The sequence below is a fragment of the Ctenopharyngodon idella genome, chromosome 11 (assembly GCF_019924925.1).
Source record: "Ctenopharyngodon idella isolate HZGC_01 chromosome 11, HZGC01, whole genome shotgun sequence".
Classification (NCBI taxonomy): domain Eukaryota; kingdom Metazoa; phylum Chordata; class Actinopteri; order Cypriniformes; family Xenocyprididae; genus Ctenopharyngodon; species Ctenopharyngodon idella.
Genome location: NC_067230.1, coordinates 23,516,501 through 23,535,711, shown reverse-complemented (window position 1 = coordinate 23,535,711; position 19,211 = coordinate 23,516,501). Strand labels below are relative to the sequence as shown.

Below are 19,211 nucleotides of genomic sequence, written 5' to 3'. Positions count from 1 at the left end.
TCAGCACACCCGGAAGGTGACTTTTATTTTAAAACATTTCTAAAGACTCTTGCTTCACAGTCCGTCTCGACAGCGATATCATGGCTGTGTCCAGTGTTTTTAAAGTAGGTCTTTTCAATCACAAAGTTGCAATCGTGACGGGAGGCGGGACTGGGATAGGAAAAGCTATTACTTCTGAACTCTTACAGTTGGGTATGCATTTACTGGTTTTACGGATGGATTTTTCCTTGTCTTTGCGTAAAATAACTTTGGATAACAATGAACTTTGGTCCAGATATTGAGCAACACAGCAATCAGCCAATAATTTACAAATTATTTTTTTTCCTGTTCATCAATCACCAGTTAAACTATTACCAAAAGATCATAATTTCCATTTAAGGCAGGTGAATAGGGTAACATGTTTTGAAATAGATTATGTTTAAATGTTTTGGAACAAATGGAATTGAATGTTAAATGATAAAGGAACAAATATAGATAATAAACGTTTTGCTACTGAAGTGGGAATTTCCAGCTCGGTGCATTTAAAGATATGTATTGTAATTGAAATCTGCAGACACAAATAACTAAAGTGTTGTACTGAAAAGTGTATTTTTAATTTTTTTTTTTTCCCTCTCAAAGACATGTCATTGAAGAAAACTAGCCCAACATCTCAAAATTGGCCAGTGCTTGAAAAAAAAAACAATGGTTTTGCCTGTATTGTCTTAACTATTAAATATCTTGCACTTAAACTATTTAAAAAACTTAATGAACCGTTTTAAAATATTTATATATACATACATACACACAGTGTCAAATATCATCCATGTTGTAGGATGCAATGTGGTCATATCATCCAGAAAGCTTGAGCGTCTGGAGTCAGCAGCTGAAGAGCTGACACAGAAAATCCCCCCATCCAGCCCGGCTAAAGTGACCCCTATACAGTGCAACATCCGGAATGAAGAAGAGGTGACAGTCTCATGAACCTGTATTTGTACATTGCCTTAATGTCAGAGAAGCATGTGTAAAATGTCTGTGTTTTCAGCATGTTAATTTAGGAAGGTATATAGAACAAATTCTGGTTTCTCCATCTGGCAATTCCTGTTTATATAATAGCAGTATAGAGTCATTCTGTGTCAAAATCAACCAAATTTCAGAAACTTCCCTGGGTTCAATTTTTGATTTTGTTCATATTTTCTTTCATCTGACACGATATAATTGCTGCAGTCTGTTTAAAAATGTTTAATTAAGTTGAATGAATTACTTCACTTGTTTCATTACTGAATGAATCAACGTCTTTGAGCGAATCTGTTGATGGCAAATCATTTTTAACAGTCACTTGTGGCCACCTAGTGGCAAAACAATGTAATCAATACAATTGTTGTTTGAGGTGCAAAATTACTTTCAATATGATTTGATTTTCTCTATTTTGACTGCTACTAGACATCAGTGTTTATATCCGAACTATAACTTTAATCTCAATACTTCTGTGATAATTGGAATATTTGTAACACAGAAATAACAATACTGTGGGGTTGAAAAAGACTGTGAAGCTGTTTCATACCTATACATGACAACTGCTCTCTCTGGCTCAGCGGCAATGCCAGTGCAAATTTGAATGTGATTTTGTCAAAGGTTTAAAGGGTTAGTTCACCCAAAAATGAAAATAATGTCATTTATTACTCATGTCGTTCCACACCCGTAAGACCTTCGTTCATCTTCGGAACACAAATTAAGATATTTTTGTTGAAATCCGAAATCCGACTCTACAGAGAAAATATATTATTTAGCTCTCATTTTTAACAGGTGAAGAACCTGATGGCCTCCACCCTGAAGCTCCATGGGAGGATCGACTTTTTAGTGAATAATGGAGGTGGGCAGTTTTCCAGCCCAGCGAACATGATGAGTGTAAAAGGCTGGAATGCTGTGATTGACACCAACCTCAACGGAACGTTCTTATGCTGCAAAGAAGGTTCGGCATAAATTAAACGAGAGACACACGGTTTAGCTATCGGCTTTTGTTGTGATTGTATGTGTAAATCATAAGCCTTATTTTTTAACTAAATAATGAATTGACATGTTGACAATTCCGGATACTACTACAAGAGCTACTCTCAGACAACTTGTGCTCTTTATTCGTAGCATTCAATGCATGGATGAAAGATAATGGAGGTGTGATTGTGAACATCATTGCGGACATGTGGAAGGGTTTCCCTGGAATGGCGTGAGTTTATAAAAATATTGTGTAATACTTTACATTTAATGGCTTGTTAAATATTAATCCTTTTATGGTAATGCATTTTGCCTTCCTTTCAAATCTATATTTAAACTAACAGACTTTTTTATGGCAGGCACACAGGAGCGGCCAGAGCTGCCGTGGACAACCTGACCAAGAGCCTGGCCATTGAGTGGGCTGATAGTGGGGTCCGGGTCAACTCTGTGGCGCCGGTTAGTGTCAATTTGAAAGCATCTACTGTATTTGCATAGTGTTGTCCAAAATGAGGTTGAATTGTTTGAACGATATTCGTCATTATTCTCATTTGCAAGTTGCTTTGAATAAATGCTGTGGTTAGATTTTAATCACATTTTTCCAAAGAATGCAAAAAACACTATTGTAACATTCACAAAGATAGTTAAAGGTCTTCCTTTATATGAAATGAAGGTTTGTGGGTTTCATCAGACTGATTATATTATATTATATTATATTATATTATATTTAGTGCTGTCAAATCGATAAATCATGATTAATAGCAACTAAAATAAAAGTTTGTAAATTTATAATGTGTGTGCACATACATACACACACAAACTTTTATGTTAGATGCGATTAATCGATTTGACAGCAGTTATCATATAAATATTAATTTTCAAAGGGCCTATTTTATTATAATTTTTATTATATTATATACGATTTAAGTAAAAAAAAAAAAAAAGGGGGGGTATTTTAGGCTTAAAGGTTTAGTTCACCCAAAAATGAAAATAATGTCATTTATTACTCACCCTCATGTCGTTCCACACCCGTAAGACCTTCATTCATCTTCGGAACACAAATTAAGATATTTTGATTAAATCCGATGGCTCAGTGAGGCCTGCTTAGCCAGCAATGCATTGAAAATCTCAAGATCCATAAAGGTACTAAAAACATATTTAAAACAGTTCAGTGGTTCTACCTTAATATTATAAAGTGACAAGAATACTTTTTGTGCACCAAAAAAAACAAAATAACGACTTTTCAACAATATAGTGATGGGCCGATTTCAAAACACTGCTTCGGAGCTTTACGAATCGAATCAGTGATGTGGATCTCCTATCAAACGGCTAAACTGTTGAAATCACGTGACTTTGGTGCTCCGGATCACTGATTCGATTCGTAAAGCTCCAAAGCTTCATGAAGCAGTGCTTTGAAATCGGCCCATCACTATATTTTTGAAAAGTCGTTATTTTGTTTATTTGGCGCACAAAAAGTATTCTCGTTGCTTTATTATGTTAAGGTAGAACTACTGAACTCTCGCTTTAACTTTTTTTAATATGTTTTTAGTACCTTTATGGATCTTGAGATTTTCAATGGCGATAAAGATAACGATAAAGATATAGAGAAACGATATCATTGGGATCACTTTCAGAACGATTTTTTCCCTAGCTGTTGAACGATAAAACACTGACAGCCAATCAGAATCCATTCTAATTTAAGGGCTCGCGCATTTAAAATGGCAGACGACACTGCTTAGAAATTAATCGCCGAGGTCCAGAAAAAGCCACTGTTTGACAAGTCAAAGGATACTGGATATATGGAAAATAATCGGTCATATCCTCGAATAAATGCTGAGAAGTATTAATGATGAGATCATTATGCCAGGCTAGCAAACAGTGTATCATAAAATTACCTCAGGTATCCAGCGCTAGTTTCGACGCTTCCTTTGAAGTTGCAGTGAAAAAGACTAGGTGTTGTTTTCATTCCACTATATTGACTTCATCAGCTAAATTCACTGTTAGATTAGATCGATTACACTAGCTATTCACTCGAAACATAGCATGCTGAGGACATCTACTGGTTAAAGTTGTGTAAATGCAACAAGAACAGCAAAAACATGTTGTACATACTTTAAAGCCGCACTGCATGAGTTTAGAATAAACAGATCGTTATCGTTTGTTGGTGTGGACGCAAATATAGTTATCGTTCATGGACGGGCCTTTACACAGTAAACAAACTGAACAAAACAGAATTAAATCATTAATCGCAATTATTTGTATGGCAATTAATCATCAGCACAAAATTCATAATTGTGACAGGCCTACTGCAAAATTAAAATGTAAATATAAGCTAAATCTGGAAAAATAGCTTTGTCTTGCCTGTAAAAGTTTTATGGCCATATCTATAATAGTATGGCCGCATAAGTTTTTACTAAATAACATGTTTTATTATATATAATGCAGTTCTAATTTAAATGCAAAATACACTTCCACTTGAATTGTGTTTTATTACAGAAACTGTGTGTGTGCATTTTTGTTCTTGTGTTTCTTGACTGTAGGGAACTATCATATCCAAAACTGCAATGGAAAACTACAAAGAACATGGTCCTACTATGTTTAAGATGTCAGTGCCATTTAGTCCGGCTAAAAGACTTGGCATTCCTGAGGAGGTATCTTATAATGCTGACTATTTGAAATAGCAGAAACTAATCAAAGATCAGAACATAATTACTGCAGCTATATACTGTATACTAGGCTATATAGCTATATGTGTGAAAATATATGTGTATGTTTAAATAATATGAGATTGAAACAAATGTCTGTTCTGCTCAAATCCTTAATATTTAATATAGATAATAATATGTATAATAATTATATATTTAATATTTCTATCAGATATCACCTGCTGTATGTTTCTTGCTGTCTCCGGCTGCCAGCTACATTACTGGAGCAACCTTGAAGGTCGACGCAGGACAGAGCCTGTACCACTCTGTGTGGCAAATCCCAGGTACCCACGTTCGAGCCAGATGAGGGCATAATACATGATGTATTTGTTTTGAAATGAAGGACGGATGTTGACTTGTTGCTTTCAGTTTTTGTTTGTGTCTCTCTGATCAGATCACAGTTCCTGGCCTGCAGCCCCCGAGGGAGAAAACACAGACACATTGAGAGAAATCATGAACATGACCAAATCCAAGCTGTGAATCATAACAAAACAAGTCTGACTGTCAAACAGCTGCTCTTTATCATAGCGTGGGTAGAGCACAAATGGGTTTTTTTTGTGTGTGTGTGTGTGTGTTAGGAATTGCAGCATGTCTTGACTGTGGCCTTTGAGTGATGCTCACTGAATTTCATCATTGCGTAATTAAACTCTAATTAAGTTCTTGAGGAACTGTTTAATCAATGTATATATGTGTAATAGTATGATATTGTGAATATAACATTTGTAATTGTGAGATTTCTAAAAATAACATGTATCAACTGTCACCATGAGATTACAAATATGTAATGCATTGTTTTAAAAAATATATATTTTCTGTTGTAACAACTTTTAAGCATTTGCATTAGTTTGCTGGGTCATTTCTGTTACGAAGTAGCTTTTTATCTGAGTAACAAAAAAAAATAATATGCCTGTAAAAGAGTATACCAGATTTTCAAAAATATGCTCTACACACTTATAAACTAAATATAGTTTGAATATTTACACTATATTAAGAAAATGAACAGGTTGTTTTAACCATTTTGTTATTTTCACAGAAATATGTCACCATCCTTGAGGATTATGTTGACTTTTGTTAATTAAAGGGATCTTACAAAGTAAGACAGCAATAAAAGTTCTATTTAATTAGGACACATGAAAAATAAAAACATTACCAACTGAAGCAATGTTCCCAAGATAACATTTAGGTTGAAATATTTTATTAGTGAAAGGGAAAAAAATTAAGTAAAATCTAGAATATTTCTTAATAAACGTCCAGGTTATCAGCTAGGTCACAGTACTCAAGGACATGACAAAAATTTGATCTTAATCTAAAACCAAAGTGGTGAAATTGGTGAAAAAATACTATAGTAATTTAAAGTAAATACTATAGTGTTTTTGAACCCTACTATAGTACAGTACTTTAATTAATTTGTTGTGGTAATTCTATAGTTGCTGTGGTATAAACACATTACTTTACCCAATACTGTACTAAGTTTTCTACAACTATAGGGTATATTATACTACAATATACACTACAGTTTACTGTAGTAAAAACTAAAGTATACTACAGTATTTATTACAGTTTATCAGTTCACTATAGTTAATACTACAGTATGCATAGCATTCATTAACAAAGTGTTGTAAATACTATAATATATACAGTATACTACAGTTTACCATAGTATGGTTCAAAAACACTATAGTGTTTAGTATAAATTACTATAGTATTTTTTCACCTGGGTATGAATGAGTGATATCCAAACATGGTAGTTTTTGCTCGTGTTTCAACATAAAATCACGCTTTTATTAAAAGGATTATCATAATCTTTTTTTAAAGTTCATTGTCAGGGGGAATGAATGATTTATCGGTTTTGTTGGCATCTTACTCCGAACATATTTAAAAATTGAGGCTCCCTACAGAGTGCAGGTTGCTAGGCAGAGCGCGGCATAACGCGAGCATGCGCACTGAGCGCTGCGCGCACGCCGCTGATTGGCTAAACAATGGCATTATCGACGTGAGGGGGGGATGCGTTGTCCTCGGTTGGTGTGGCACTGTCCGAAAAAAATAAACCAAGACCCACCACAGTTACACGTGGTGAGCACTTGGGAATGATAAACTGAACACATTAAGCAAGCGACCTGTGCATGCATTTGTTTGGGAATTTATTCAAGGTAAGAACCGTGTATTATCACATTAGTATTGTGTAAAACATGAACAGATAGTAAGCGTGGGGTGTGACTTGATATAAACAGTGCAAGGTCCTAAAATGCGATGTAATGCAATGCAACGCAAAACAAAGTAACATAATATATAACAGCAGGCTGTTGTGATTTTTCCTCTCATACAAGAAGGCAGGATCTTAAAAGGGTGATTGACACACCAAGCAGGTGTGTCCAGCTGCACACTGACATCATACAGGAATCTTGCTGAGTCCATAGTCATGAGTGAAGGAGCATCTGGAGACATCACTGGCTTGGAGCTGGAGGGAGTGATTGGGACAGAGGAGACCCCAGTGAATACGCTTCAGAGATCAGCAGGGGAAGAGGGAACCAGCACTAGGAGGAAGAAGAGGAAGAAAAAGAAAGAGATCATCTACCGCTCTGACCTGGAGGATGATGATGCTGGGGAGGGGACCTCTGCGAATGTGGATGGAACCTTTAGTCCTCCACATGACGAAGGTGAAAATATGATATATGGGGGCGAACTGTATTGTGGTGTTTGTGTAAGTGCAGGGAAATTCGTCATTTGTTTACTGTAAAAATAGATGATGGTACCAGCTCTAAATCACGTGTTTTTTCTATCCAGAAAACACCAGATTGAGACCATGAGTAATTGTTCTCATATTAAATTTTACATGATTTTATCCTCATTTTATGTCAATTATCTACATTTACATTTTTTCCCCAGACAAATCAGGAAACCTTGCAATATCAGGGTATTATATATTTGTGATTTCCATCCTGGAAAAGGTAGAAACATTTGTACATTTTATATACTACCATTCAGAAGTTTATAGATAGATAGATTGATTGATTCATTCATTCAGGATGCATTAAATTGACCAAAAACTACAGTAAATAAATTTGTAATGTTACAAAAGTGTTTCAAATTAATGCTGTACTTTTTGCATCAGTTTTCACAAAAAATATTAAGCAATACTAAATATTAACTGTTTTCAACATTGATAATAATAAGAAATGTTTCTTGAGCAGCAAATCAGATTTCTGAAGGATCATGTGACACTGAAGACTGGAGTAATGATGCTGAAAATTCAGTTTTACCATCACAGGAATAAATTACATTTTAAAATATATAGAAAACAGTTATTTTAATTATTTCACAATATTACTGTTTTATTGTATTTTTGATCAAACACATGCAACTTTAGTGAGACTTTTTTCAGAAAATGTAAAAAACAACAACTTTTGAATAGCAGTGTATAATTATTCATTTGCAAATTACTATTTAAAGTACATTTTGTTTACAAAATATAAATGTAATATATTATTAGTTATGAAATAAATGCTTGATTTCTGTAATTAGTGAGTGTAATTTAATTCAAGGCACAGTTTTCGTATCTGCTGGCATGGACTGTACACATCCCAGTGTTTTTCTTGTATTGCATTTCTTCTTTCTTTCCCGCACAATTGACAGATTTATTAAAAAAAAATGTTTTGTTAATGCAATACTCTCCTCAATATTTGTCTTTCATTCACAGAAGAAGAGGATATCCCTCCTGACAGCCGTTTCGTGACCCTGACTGGCACCATCACGCGAGGAAAGCGGAAAGGCCAAATGGTGGACATCTATATGACCCTTACCGACAAAGAGCTGAGAGACATGGCGCGCTCCAAAGAGCGTCTAGATGCGGAATGCGACGGGGTCGCGGAAGCCAAGCAAAAACCCTGTGCGCTGGGGGTCAGCCAGGGCCCTCATGTTCTTCTCTGGAGCCTTTCCTGCTCCCCGTTCATTTTCCTTCTCTCGTTCATCACGTCGTTTTACTACGGAACGCTCACCTGGTACAACGTCTTCCTGGTTTACAATGAGGAGCGCAGTTTTCTGCACAAGATCACGGTGTGTCCCTTGCTCATTCTGTTATATCCTGTTCTGATCATGGCGTTGTGTGTTTGTATGGGGGTGTACGTCGCCGTGACCCAGCTCTCCTGGGTGTTTGGAGAATGGTGGCTGGCGGTGAGGGACCTGGAGAAGGGCTTCTGTGGGTGGATGTGTGGGAAGCTGGGGTTGGAGGACTGTGCCCCGTACAATGTGGTTGAGCTTCTGGACTCTGACACACTCTCCGGGACCCTCCAGGGGAAGAGGATGGATGATGTTGAACACACTTCTACTTTGTGAACTCAAAAACATGGAATAACGTTCTGGGTTTAGGTGTTTCAACAGCATCTGTAGCATGCTGCCGATTTCCACAAAGATTATTTTGACCTGTCGATCAGAAAAAGCAAACTGAAGAATGAGTCAAAATGAGTTTCGATAGCATAACTTGTTTTCAATCCTGAGCATTCATTTTGGGATGATCTTTAAGACAAGTCTTCATTTTGCACAGTTTTATTGATTTGTACATGTTGCTAGGGAATTGTCTATGATTTATTCATATACTGTAAAATTTTACAAAATCAATTAAATACAGGGCCTAGTTACTCTAAGAATTCAGCACATTATCTTTCCATATCAAATGTAAGGAATAATGGATTTTGAGGTTTTAATGCTATACAAATTAATGCCAAAAACAAATTTTGTTGATGCAGAACATAAATCAAACTATATTTAAAGGGTTAGTTCACCCAAAAATGAAAATTATGTCATTTATTACTCACCCTCATGTTGTTCCACACCCGTAAGACCTTCGTTCATCTTCGGAACACAAATTAAGATATTTTTGATAACATCTGATAGCTCAGTAAGGCCTGCATTGCCAGCAGTAACACTTCCTTTTTCAATGCCCAGAAAGCTACTAAAAACATATTTAAAACAGTTCATGTGACTACAGTGGTTCAACCTTAATATTATAAAGTGACGAGAAAATTTGTGCGCCAAAAAATAACAAAATAGCGACTTTATTCCACAGTATCTAGTGATGGCCTATTTCAAAACACTGCTTCATGAAGCTTCGAAGCTTTATGATTCTTTTGTTTTGATTCAGTGGTTCGGAGTGTGTATCAAACTGCCAAAGTCACGTTAACCATTGAAGTTTCAAAACACTTATGACATAACGAATCCTCGTTTACTGAAGTCATGTGATTTTGGCGCTCTGAACCACTGATTCGAAACAAATGATTCGTAAAGCTTCGAAGCTTAATGAAGCATCGTTTTGAAATCGCCCAGCACTAGATATTGTGGAATAAAGTTGCTATTTTGTTATTTTTGGTGCACAAAAAGTATTCATGTAGCTTATTAATATTAAGGTTGAACCACTGTAGTCACATGAACTGTTTTAAATATGTTTTTAGTAGCTTTCTGTGTGTTGAAAAAGGGTGTGTTATTGCTGGCGATGCAGGCCTCACTAATCCATCAGATTTTATCAAAAATATCTTAATTTGTGTTCTGAAGATGAATGAAGGTCTTACGGGTCTGGAACGACATGAGGATGAGTAATTAATGACATAATTTTCATTTTGGGGTGAACTAACCCTTTAATTAATTAAAAGGTGCAATAGGGAGGTTTTCTCATTTAAGTTTACATAGTACATACATAAAACTGCATAAATGTTCCCAAAATGGTCACTATAGTAAGTTAGTAAAGTAAAGTTTGATTTGGCTGAAAATTCCAGGCTTCCAGATTGGATCCTTGCATGTTCACAGAGAAAAGAACGTTTGGCAGATATGCTACTTACATGCTTAAACTACATATTTTCCAGATGTATGCCTTGTTAGGATAGTTTTACTGTCAGTGATTTTAATCAGTCAGTTCTGCTCTGATATGGTGATCAAAGGCAACTATAGCTATATATCAAACCATCAGATTCATCAGAGCAGAAGAGTGGAGCACAACTGATGAAAAAAAAAATAATACAATTGCAAGTTACATGCAAAGGAACATTGTTTTCGTTTTCAGCCACAGATATCAATAGAGAGCCATTGTGTACCTTTAATGCGATTTTTATGTACAGCAGAATCTGAGACTGAAACTAGTTAGTTCAAATAGTTGTAGCTACGAACATCCTTAAAAAGAAAACGTCATGACCGTATATCATGTTACATCTCAGTGATTAAAAGTATGATACGTATTTACCTTTGTCATGCATTGTACATTTCACACATTTCACACAGCTGATAAGCATCTGTTTCCTCTCGTGTGATGTTCTCAAGCTATCTGATCGATACTTGCACTTGAACCAGACACTACAGCAACATTTTACACTCAAAGCAGACAAATGAACTTTTACACTTTGTGATTTTACACTTTATATACTTTTATTATTATTATTTTTAATATTCTGTTTGTATGTCCCAAATCACTGAACTGTTGTGTTAGTGTTTAACAGTGTGGTGCTTTGTATTTTCACATGTGCAACAACAATGGTGCTATAATAGTGTTCACCAAGGATATCAGCCATTAAAAACCACACACATCAAGGATAATGGTTCTGTTGTCCCAGAAGATCATGTTACAATTTTAAAAACCTTTTAACAGGAAATTCACAGATTATTGTTGCACATATGGGGTGGTGTCTTGGCAAAAACTCAACTATAGATAGTTCAGCTCTGACAAGGAGATATGAATTATAGTACTCATCTCCTCTTAGTATACAATCATCATTTATAACTTTATCTGTTTATGGAGGCATACCGTTGTATTGTAAAATAATTAAATGCAGGGTTCCCACGGTCATGGAAAAAATGGAAATGTCAGGGAATATTAAAATAATTAGAAAGTTTATAAGAATTAATGCAAATTTCTGTAGTGAAGTCTTATCCCATAAAAAGTGTGCAAACCCTGTAAATTCCCAGAGATCTATGCATCCGATCTGCATAATTTGAAGTCAGTATGTTAAAAGAAATGTGAATTATGACTATTGCTAAAAAGTTGAATATTTATATCTGAAAGAAATCTGTTTGCTTTAAAATATGCAAGTATTAGAAGCTCTTAAATTATACTGTATCAAATCTGCAAATAAGCAAGTTTGATGTAAACCGCCTTTTTAAAGGAGTAATTAGAATTATTAATAGGTTTAACCTGTTGCACAGGATATTCTTTGTGGTTTTTCTTTATATTTGGGAACTTTTCCAACTGCTATGCTGTAGACTACAATAAACACTCATCATGCCGCTCATAATACAAGACCTTGATCCTTTTTTTTTTTTTTTTTTGGCAGTTAGTTGAGCCTTAAACTGTTCTACAAGAACACTTGAATGACATTATATATTGTCTTCTGGCACAAAGTAGCCTGTTTTTCTGTAAACATGGTTTCAAAGCACAAACTTTGTTTGTTTTTTTTTATAGCATGAACTTGATAAAAGTTTTGTTTTCACACTTACGCACCGGTATATACCACAGTTATTTAATTTTAAACAATTTATAATAAAGAATTTTATCTCATTTGTTGTTTCAATAGTTTTCATTTCAGACTTAGTCAAAGTTTTTACAGCTTTCACCCAGTGTTAAAGGTGTGCCTCAGTGCTATGTAACTACCAAACATTTTTTAAAATGTTATCATTGTTGCCTGTCAACAAGTATCTCATCCTGTGTGACCCTCCCTTTAGCCAGATTCAACCGGTCTGCTACAGAATCAGCACTAATGAAGTGTAATGTAAGGAAAGTTAGCCTAAATCGCCTACTCATCAGAAATCTGTACGAGCAAATGGTGAATAAATGACCTTAAACAAAACGATAGACTAGAGATAATCTTTTGAGGAAGGGAGTGGCTTGGCAGTTGTGTGTCTAAGCGGGTCGGTTACTTTCGCTTTTGCTTTGTTCGAAGACGACAAGATGAAGCCACACAGCGTCAACGGTAATATATCGTCAAACGCTATGTCTTTCTTTCTGTTCGTTATAACGGAGTGATTTTACATAATACTTTTAACTTTATTTATAGTATAAACTCCTTCACAGCATTAGCACATTTGCACACGTATCAGTCAAAGGCAAACCGAGCTGACGCATGAACGTAGTGATAAACAATGGCAAATAACGCTAGTTTATCGCTATATAATGGCGTAGTTTGTGTTTTTCGAATGTAACTTAGCTATATCTTATTTTAAATGTGGTAACAGATGTTGGCATTTAAATATTAGCTCCTCCCTATAGCCTAACTTTAAATGTACACGTAGCCTAAGGAGTACGCTTTGTTTATATATTAAATCATTCTTTTGAATCGGATCTTTCTAGCGAATCGGTTGAACATTCGGTTTACAGTGATGATGTGAGATCTGATTTTAAACTAATTCTTTGAAACGAACATTTCCAAAGACCCTACTATTTTAAAAATGCCAGGAATTTATGCGTGGGTGTTCAGTTTCCTGAAAGTGAATTAGGGAATGCAAGTTCCAATGGGAACGTAATCAAATCTTATTTCACGGGAATCCCCTTCAATTATTTATTGAGGCAATTTTGAAATTGATAGGCCAACTAGATTCTGTACGCAAAATCGTGAATTATGTTGTCCGGGGGAAGAAAAAAAAAAAAAAAAAAAACACAATTGGTCATTACCACTGCTTCCTTTACGTAGAATTTTTAAATGCGATGTATTTATTGTGGATACCCAGGTACTTTCTATCAAAGGCGTGGTTTCATTTTTAAACGATCGATCATCTCTCTTTCCAACTTTCTTCTTTCTTTTTCTTATAGTGTCCCCAGGAGATAAGCCTCTTTGCAGGCATCACCACCAAAGCTTTTGTCCTTCTAAACTAAGGACACTGAAGGTGAGTAAGGCTCTTGCAGTTGTCTTCCATTTGCTCTCATTCATTGTGAAAAAATTGCAATGTTATGTGTGCTTTGTCATTTACAGGTCTAAATCCAAAGTGGCTATTGATTTCTACAAGAATGTGATGAATGAGGCTACAGTGGGTTTTTTTCCTCACTGTCAAGATAAATGCAATTTTCATTCAAGAATTTCTAAAAAAATTTAAAAAAAATAAAAATAAAATAATAATACAAATACCTCCACCCTTTTTCTACTTTTTTTCCCCCCCGGACTAGACAAAAAGATGTTTAAAATGCATAAAATTTCCTACTCCCAGCTTTTAAAATGACGCAAACTAACACCTACAGCATCTATACAGGATCATACAGTGAAATGGCAGATGGATTTTCGATTATGGTTAACAATGTGACCACATCTCTTAACAATGAGGAGTGTAGGACACTTCTGTACCTTTGTACGGATTTGTTCACCAACAGCTGTTTGGAAGATCTGAGAGGAGCTTTGCTGGCCTTTGCCAAACAGAAACAGAATCAAGCTGGTCAATCTCAGGCTGGTGATGCCTTGCTGATGGAGCTCATGTTCCGAATGAAGCGCTTTGATATCCTAAAGAAAGTTTTCGGCACAAACAAACAACAGGTAGAAGGAATTCTGCAGAAGGGAGGCGTCCTTTCAGATTACAGGTAATTTATCATATTAATTTTTGCATGTGGTGAAAATATGTATTGTAGCAAAGTCTTATTTTAGAGCCTGACTTTTGTTTTTGGGGTTATTAGAACGCTCTCTTGGGAAAAACCCATGCAGAAATACCCGTGAGTACCCGTTGTTTTCACCCGCCTGAAAGTTGATCTCATTTATTTACAACAGGATTCTAATGGCAGATGTGAACGAAAACCTGGAGAAAGAGGAGTTACAATCTATTATTTTTCTCCTGAGCAATATCCTGCCCAAGGAAAGAATGGCTAGAGCTACTGTAAGCCTGGAGAATTACATGTTTAACCTTCAGAATGTTTGTACTAAAAATAATTATACTAAATTGAACATACATATGCATATTGCATGATCTAAAATCTGCTACTTTTTTGTGCTGTTATGTGCATGTTTATCACATGATTGTTCCATTGCATTTCTAATAGAGCTTTCTAGATGTGGTGGTGGAGTTGGAGAAGTTAGATGAAGTATCTTGTGATAAGCTAGACCTGCTTGAAGAGTGTTTGGGGAACATTAGGAGATTTGACCTTGTCAAAAGGATTCAGGCCTACAAGAATAGAGGTCAGTCATTTCTGAGATCAATGTTCTGATCAACTGATTGTCAGCAGAGAAAAATGTGCTGATTTGATTATGCAAATCTTAATTCTGCAATTGAAACATGCATAAAAAAAAAAACCATGTAGCCCTTAAAGGATTAGTTTACTTTAAAATGAAAATTACCCCAAGATTTACTCACCCTCAAGCCATCCTAAGTGTATATGACTTTCTTCTTTCTGATGAACAGAGTTATATTAATAAATATCCTGAGGTGTCCAAGCTTTATAATGGCAATGAACGAGTTGAATCATCCATTATATATGTACACCACATGGCTCCACGGGGTTAATAAAGGCCTTCTGAAGTGATGTGTTTGTGTAAGAAAAATATCCGTATTTAACAAGTTCTAAAGTAAAATATCTAGCTTTTGCCAGACCGCCTTCCGAATTCAACATAGGAAGAAAGTGTAATGTCTCTCGCAGTTCAAAATGCTTATGCTATGCCTACGCCTTCCGTATTCAACTTACGGAAGTTTTTTTGTTAGCTGAATACGGAAAGGTGGTCTGGTCTTCTTGAGGTTCATACTCCTTGGTCCTGTTCACTGCCATTATAAAGCTTGGATGCGTCAGGATATTTATTAATATAACTCAGATTGTGTTCATCAGAAAGAAGAAAGTCATATACACCTAGGATGGCTTGAGGGTGAGTAAATCTTGGGGTAATTTTCAATTTAAAGTGAACTAATCCTTTAAGTAAGAACATTTTATACATTATAACCGTACTATGCTTCATTTTACTTGCAAAAGTACCTCACTGTTTTAAGGTTCATTTTCAAAACCAAAGTTTATTAAAAAAAAAAAAAAAAAAAAAAAGGTTCTTATTTAGTACATGATTTTTTTTTTTTTTTATATTATGTATTCTTTTTTTATTATTTACTTATAATTAAATCAACAAAATTAATTTACTCAGGTCAGAAAGTACCATGTGCAGACATTAAAGTTCAGAATTCTTTTAAGGTAAGACATTTTTAGAAAATTATTTTCTTATAAATTCTCAATAGATAGATACAGTATGTTAAATAGTTATAAAAAAAATTACTCACTGTTTCTCTATATTTTTCATTTCAGTTCACCCCTGGGAAGTGTCAGTCATCAGTTAAACAAGGGAGACGACAACAATGCTGTTCTCAAGGTGATTTTGATAATTTTGCAGTGTTAACTTTTTGCTTTAATTTAGATCCTATGGATAACCTAACAGACTTGCCTGTGGTCTTTTTTCTTTTAGAGTTTAAAAATTTGAAGCTTTCAGTGCCTGAAACGGGGACACAACATCAACAGGTAAGAAATCAGCTTCTCAGTAACTATTAAATGGTCATCATGGCAAAGCCTAGCAATTTTTCTGATGGTTATTTTATTTTTGAGTAGGTTATAAGATATTCCTTCCACTGTCTGTATATCTGCTAGGCTTTTGTGGAGGAGTATCAGATAAATCCTGAGCAGAGAGGCCTGTGTGTGATAATTGACTGTGTTGGCTTTGATGGACGTAAGTGTGTGATACAGGTTTTGTCCTTTTACCATTTTTGAATGTTATAATCATTATTGTTTCATTTACCTTATCTGTTTTTGGCCCGTTGGTTTGTTACGTAAACTTCTTTGCAGAAAAACCACAAAATGTCATCATAACTCCTCATGCCCACAAGGAGACTGACTATAAAAATTTTTTAAAAATCCCATTTTCCACCAACGATTTTCTAAAGAAATTGCTGTTTCACTTTAATTACAAATGAGGAAATGTCAGGACTTGCATTATAATGCGCACTTGCACTAAATCACCTACATTTGTTTGTGTCCTTTCAGAGATGTTGAATCAGACATTTGACCGTCTGGGATACAGGGTCATATTCCACTCTCTCCTGGGTCTGAAAGAAACTCAGAAGGTCTTGGAAGACCTGACCTGCAACAGGAGCCTTCAGAGGGTCAACAGCTTTGTCTGCTGCCTCATTAGCAGGGGAACAGACACTCATCTGTTGGCTACAGACTCTAACAGCTTTGGCTTCAGGCTGGAGGATCTCAGGCAGCTTTTCAGCCCAAACCAGTGTTCCTCTCTGGGTGGTAAACCCAAACTCTTCTTCACCCAGATCTACAGTACCACAGAAGCCCCTCTAACAGCCTCAATGGATGATGAATACCTTGAGACAGATGGACCAAAATGCCATTATTCTAGGCGGCAGTGTGCGGACACAAGGACTGTCCCACAGTCAGCGGATGTCCTTTGGAGCGTGTGCACAGCAGAGGCAAAACTGCTGGAAGGTTCTGGCCACCAATCGGTTTACCTGCATGCATTAAACTCTGCCTTAATGAGGGGACATGAGAGGTACTTTATGGACTTTTTACCAGCTGTCTTAAAGAGCCACTGTTCTCTATGAATCAGTCCATTATTGCTTGTGGGCAGACATTTAACACTGCAGTAACCGTAAAAAACACCATACATGCTAAATCATTTTCACTTTTGCTTTCTTTTTTAATTATAGAAATCTCCTTATTCTGTTTTTTTTCCCCCTTAAATTTGCAGGAAGACGCCTATATTGGATATCATGACGGAGGTGAACAGAAACGTGTTTAGTCACAATCAGCAGAATCCTGAGAAGAAGTATCAGCTTCAACTCTCTCACACACTACGGAAGAATATTTATTTGTAACACTCGTGCAACACAACACAAACTTCTTTTTTCTTTCTGTCTTTCTTTCTTGCCCAGGCACTCGACTTCTTTTAGAATAGAATTGTTTATGTACAAAACTGTCCATATAGTGAATAAGTACGCTGGATACTGCCATCAAATGTTCTCATTATTGTATATTTTATTATATATTTGTATTTTATTTATTTATCCCCAGTGGCAGCTAATACTGTGTTGTCTGTCACAGTCACAGTGCTAGTGTCTTATTAATTAACCTAAAGTCATTAGTCAAGCTAAATGAAGTCTAATTCTATAGTACTTCTCAAAATACTTAGTGTCAGAGCAGCTTTAAAGACAATCATGCCTAGATGCTTCAAAGGAGAAAAGCAAAGTTGGCTGTGGCAGGGAAAGCAACTCTAGATGTTTAGGTGAAGAGCGAGAAGAGCTTTGGGAGGAACTAGACCTGGCGTGACAATGAATGTACATGTGATTAAATATATAGTTACATCATATGTTGTAGTAATAGTGTTCATTAAATACATTTGTTATATGTATGATGTGAGAAGCTAGGTTTAGAGTATCTTACATTGCACCCTCTTAAAATGTCCATCTTTTTCACAATTGTGTACACAGGTATAATAGTAACCTTGAATAATATCCTCTGAACAATAACCTTATAGTCCCCTAATTTTAATCTAGGTATCAGTATGCTGGAGTTTTGTGACCTTAATGAGAGAAAGATTGCAGTGACAGATTGTACAATGATGGATCTCTCGAATACTGAGAAGCTAAACCATTTAGGGCTTTAAATTTGAGTTGATTTTCTGTATCTGCTAATCTCTAACAATAGTTGAGTGTAGCTGCTGTTATTTTATATTATCTTTTTATCTACAATTGGTAATGTATCATTTGTAAATTTATAATATATCTAGTTAAACCAGTCACACAACTTTAATATTAGATTATTTAAACATATATCTGCTTGTAATTAAATCACTTGCCATATCCTTGTAATCCATAACCCTTTTTTTATTGCTTCAGAGATAGGTAGCCTACTAATTGGTCTTGTAGAATTTCAGTGAAGGAACTTGATTTGTATTTGCAAATTATCAACAGAATGTGATCAAGAGCATAAAGGCGGGAAAAATGTGTAGTGGAGTATTATAATAAAAAAATTTCATAACCTCAATGTAAGAATACGCTTGTTTTACACCTGAGAAACTACAAATAAAATACCAGGTTTGATTACATATACTTGGAATTAGTGGTTTGATTTTTTGTCTTTTCTTTCTTCAATAATTTCATCTCACGAGCTTAACACGTGTCGCCACCTACTGGTACAACAAAATAACCTGGAAAGAGAATCGGTCAACGAATCTTTTCAGTGAGTGACTAGATTTAAACGAAAAAATCCCCACCACTAGCAAATACAGCTTCGCCCATTTTAGATTTGTTGACAGTTGCCAACAAAAAGACACTGAAAAATGTAAAACTGCTTTGATGAACAAGAAGGCCCATCTTTAAGAGACCTATTTTTGATTAGTGTAAAATTTGACAAATTTGAGTTATAGCCTAAGTAGTCTACTAATGTGTATATGCAAATTTTATTTTGTTGTCAGTTCCAAATGAGATCTTGCCTAGCCTACTGAAGATGGCTGTTGGCATATTTAGGTGAGAGGATGAGAAAAGGGTGCGTGAACTGAAATGTTTAGTAGGCTTAACCACTAGCTTATATTTTCCCCTCCACCAGGGGTCGCGCAA

General features: G+C 35.5%; 3 protein-coding genes across 5 annotated transcripts; all 3 read left to right on the top strand.

Moving 5' to 3' along the window:
* The first annotated feature begins 25 nt into the window (after positions 1–25).
* On the top strand, positions 26–5,502 carry pecr (peroxisomal trans-2-enoyl-CoA reductase). Of its 2 annotated transcripts, none has more exons than XM_051913275.1 (8): positions 26–192; positions 812–945; positions 1,783–1,948; positions 2,119–2,200; positions 2,328–2,424; positions 4,506–4,616; positions 4,843–4,954; positions 5,065–5,502. In XM_051913275.1, the coding sequence occupies exons 1-8, from the start codon at positions 81–83 to the stop codon at positions 5,148–5,150; spliced, it is 900 nt and encodes a 299-aa protein (XP_051769235.1). In that variant the 5' UTR covers positions 26–80; the 3' UTR covers positions 5,151–5,502. The 2 variants fall into 2 exon arrangements, with proteins under 2 accessions (XP_051769235.1, XP_051769233.1); XM_051913273.1 differs by having other exon boundaries at positions 5,040–5,502.
* Positions 5,503–6,616: 1,114 nt separating this feature from the next.
* tmem169a (transmembrane protein 169a) lies at positions 6,617–9,525 on the top strand. 2 transcript variants are annotated; one of them, XM_051912518.1, is made up of 3 exons: positions 6,617–6,820; positions 7,001–7,327; positions 8,368–9,525. In XM_051912518.1, the coding sequence occupies exons 2-3, from the start codon at positions 7,090–7,092 to the stop codon at positions 9,000–9,002; spliced, it is 873 nt and encodes a 290-aa protein (XP_051768478.1). In that variant the 5' UTR covers positions 6,617–6,820; positions 7,001–7,089; the 3' UTR covers positions 9,003–9,525. The 2 variants fall into 2 exon arrangements, with proteins under 2 accessions (XP_051768478.1, XP_051768477.1); XM_051912517.1 differs by having other exon boundaries at positions 6,618–6,820; positions 6,998–7,327.
* Positions 9,526–12,378: 2,853 nt separating this feature from the next.
* On the top strand, positions 12,379–18,700 carry cflara (CASP8 and FADD-like apoptosis regulator a). The gene is made up of 11 exons (XM_051911866.1): positions 12,379–12,616; positions 13,453–13,526; positions 13,613–14,208; positions 14,393–14,498; positions 14,662–14,797; positions 15,743–15,789; positions 15,901–15,964; positions 16,058–16,110; positions 16,237–16,315; positions 16,630–17,146; positions 17,345–18,700. Exons 3-11 carry the CDS (start codon positions 13,853–13,855, stop codon positions 17,469–17,471), a joined length of 1,485 nt encoding a protein of 494 aa, XP_051767826.1. The 5' UTR covers positions 12,379–12,616; positions 13,453–13,526; positions 13,613–13,852; the 3' UTR covers positions 17,472–18,700.
* Positions 18,701–19,211: the final 511 nt, after the last annotated feature.

Coding starts and splice junctions, on each gene's coding strand:
- cflara (XM_051911866.1), top strand. CDS start 13,853: ATGACGCAAACTAACACCTACAGCATCTATACAGGATCATACAGTGAA. Junction 15,790..15,900: donor AAGTTCAGAATTCTTTTAAG/GTAAGACATTTT, acceptor TTTTCATTTCAG/TTCACCCCTGGGAAGTGTCA. Junction 17,147..17,344: donor TTAATGAGGGGACATGAGAG/GTACTTTATGGA, acceptor TTAAATTTGCAG/GAAGACGCCTATATTGGATA.
- pecr (XM_051913273.1), top strand. CDS start 81: ATGGCTGTGTCCAGTGTTTTTAAAGTAGGTCTTTTCAATCACAAAGTT. Junction 1,949..2,118: donor GTTCTTATGCTGCAAAGAAG/GTTCGGCATAAA, acceptor CTTTATTCGTAG/CATTCAATGCATGGATGAAA. Junction 2,425..4,505: donor GGGTCAACTCTGTGGCGCCG/GTTAGTGTCAAT, acceptor TCTTGACTGTAG/GGAACTATCATATCCAAAAC.
- tmem169a (XM_051912518.1), top strand. CDS start 7,090: ATGAGTGAAGGAGCATCTGGAGACATCACTGGCTTGGAGCTGGAGGGA. Junction 7,328..8,367: donor TAGTCCTCCACATGACGAAG/GTGAAAATATGA, acceptor TTTCATTCACAG/AAGAAGAGGATATCCCTCCT.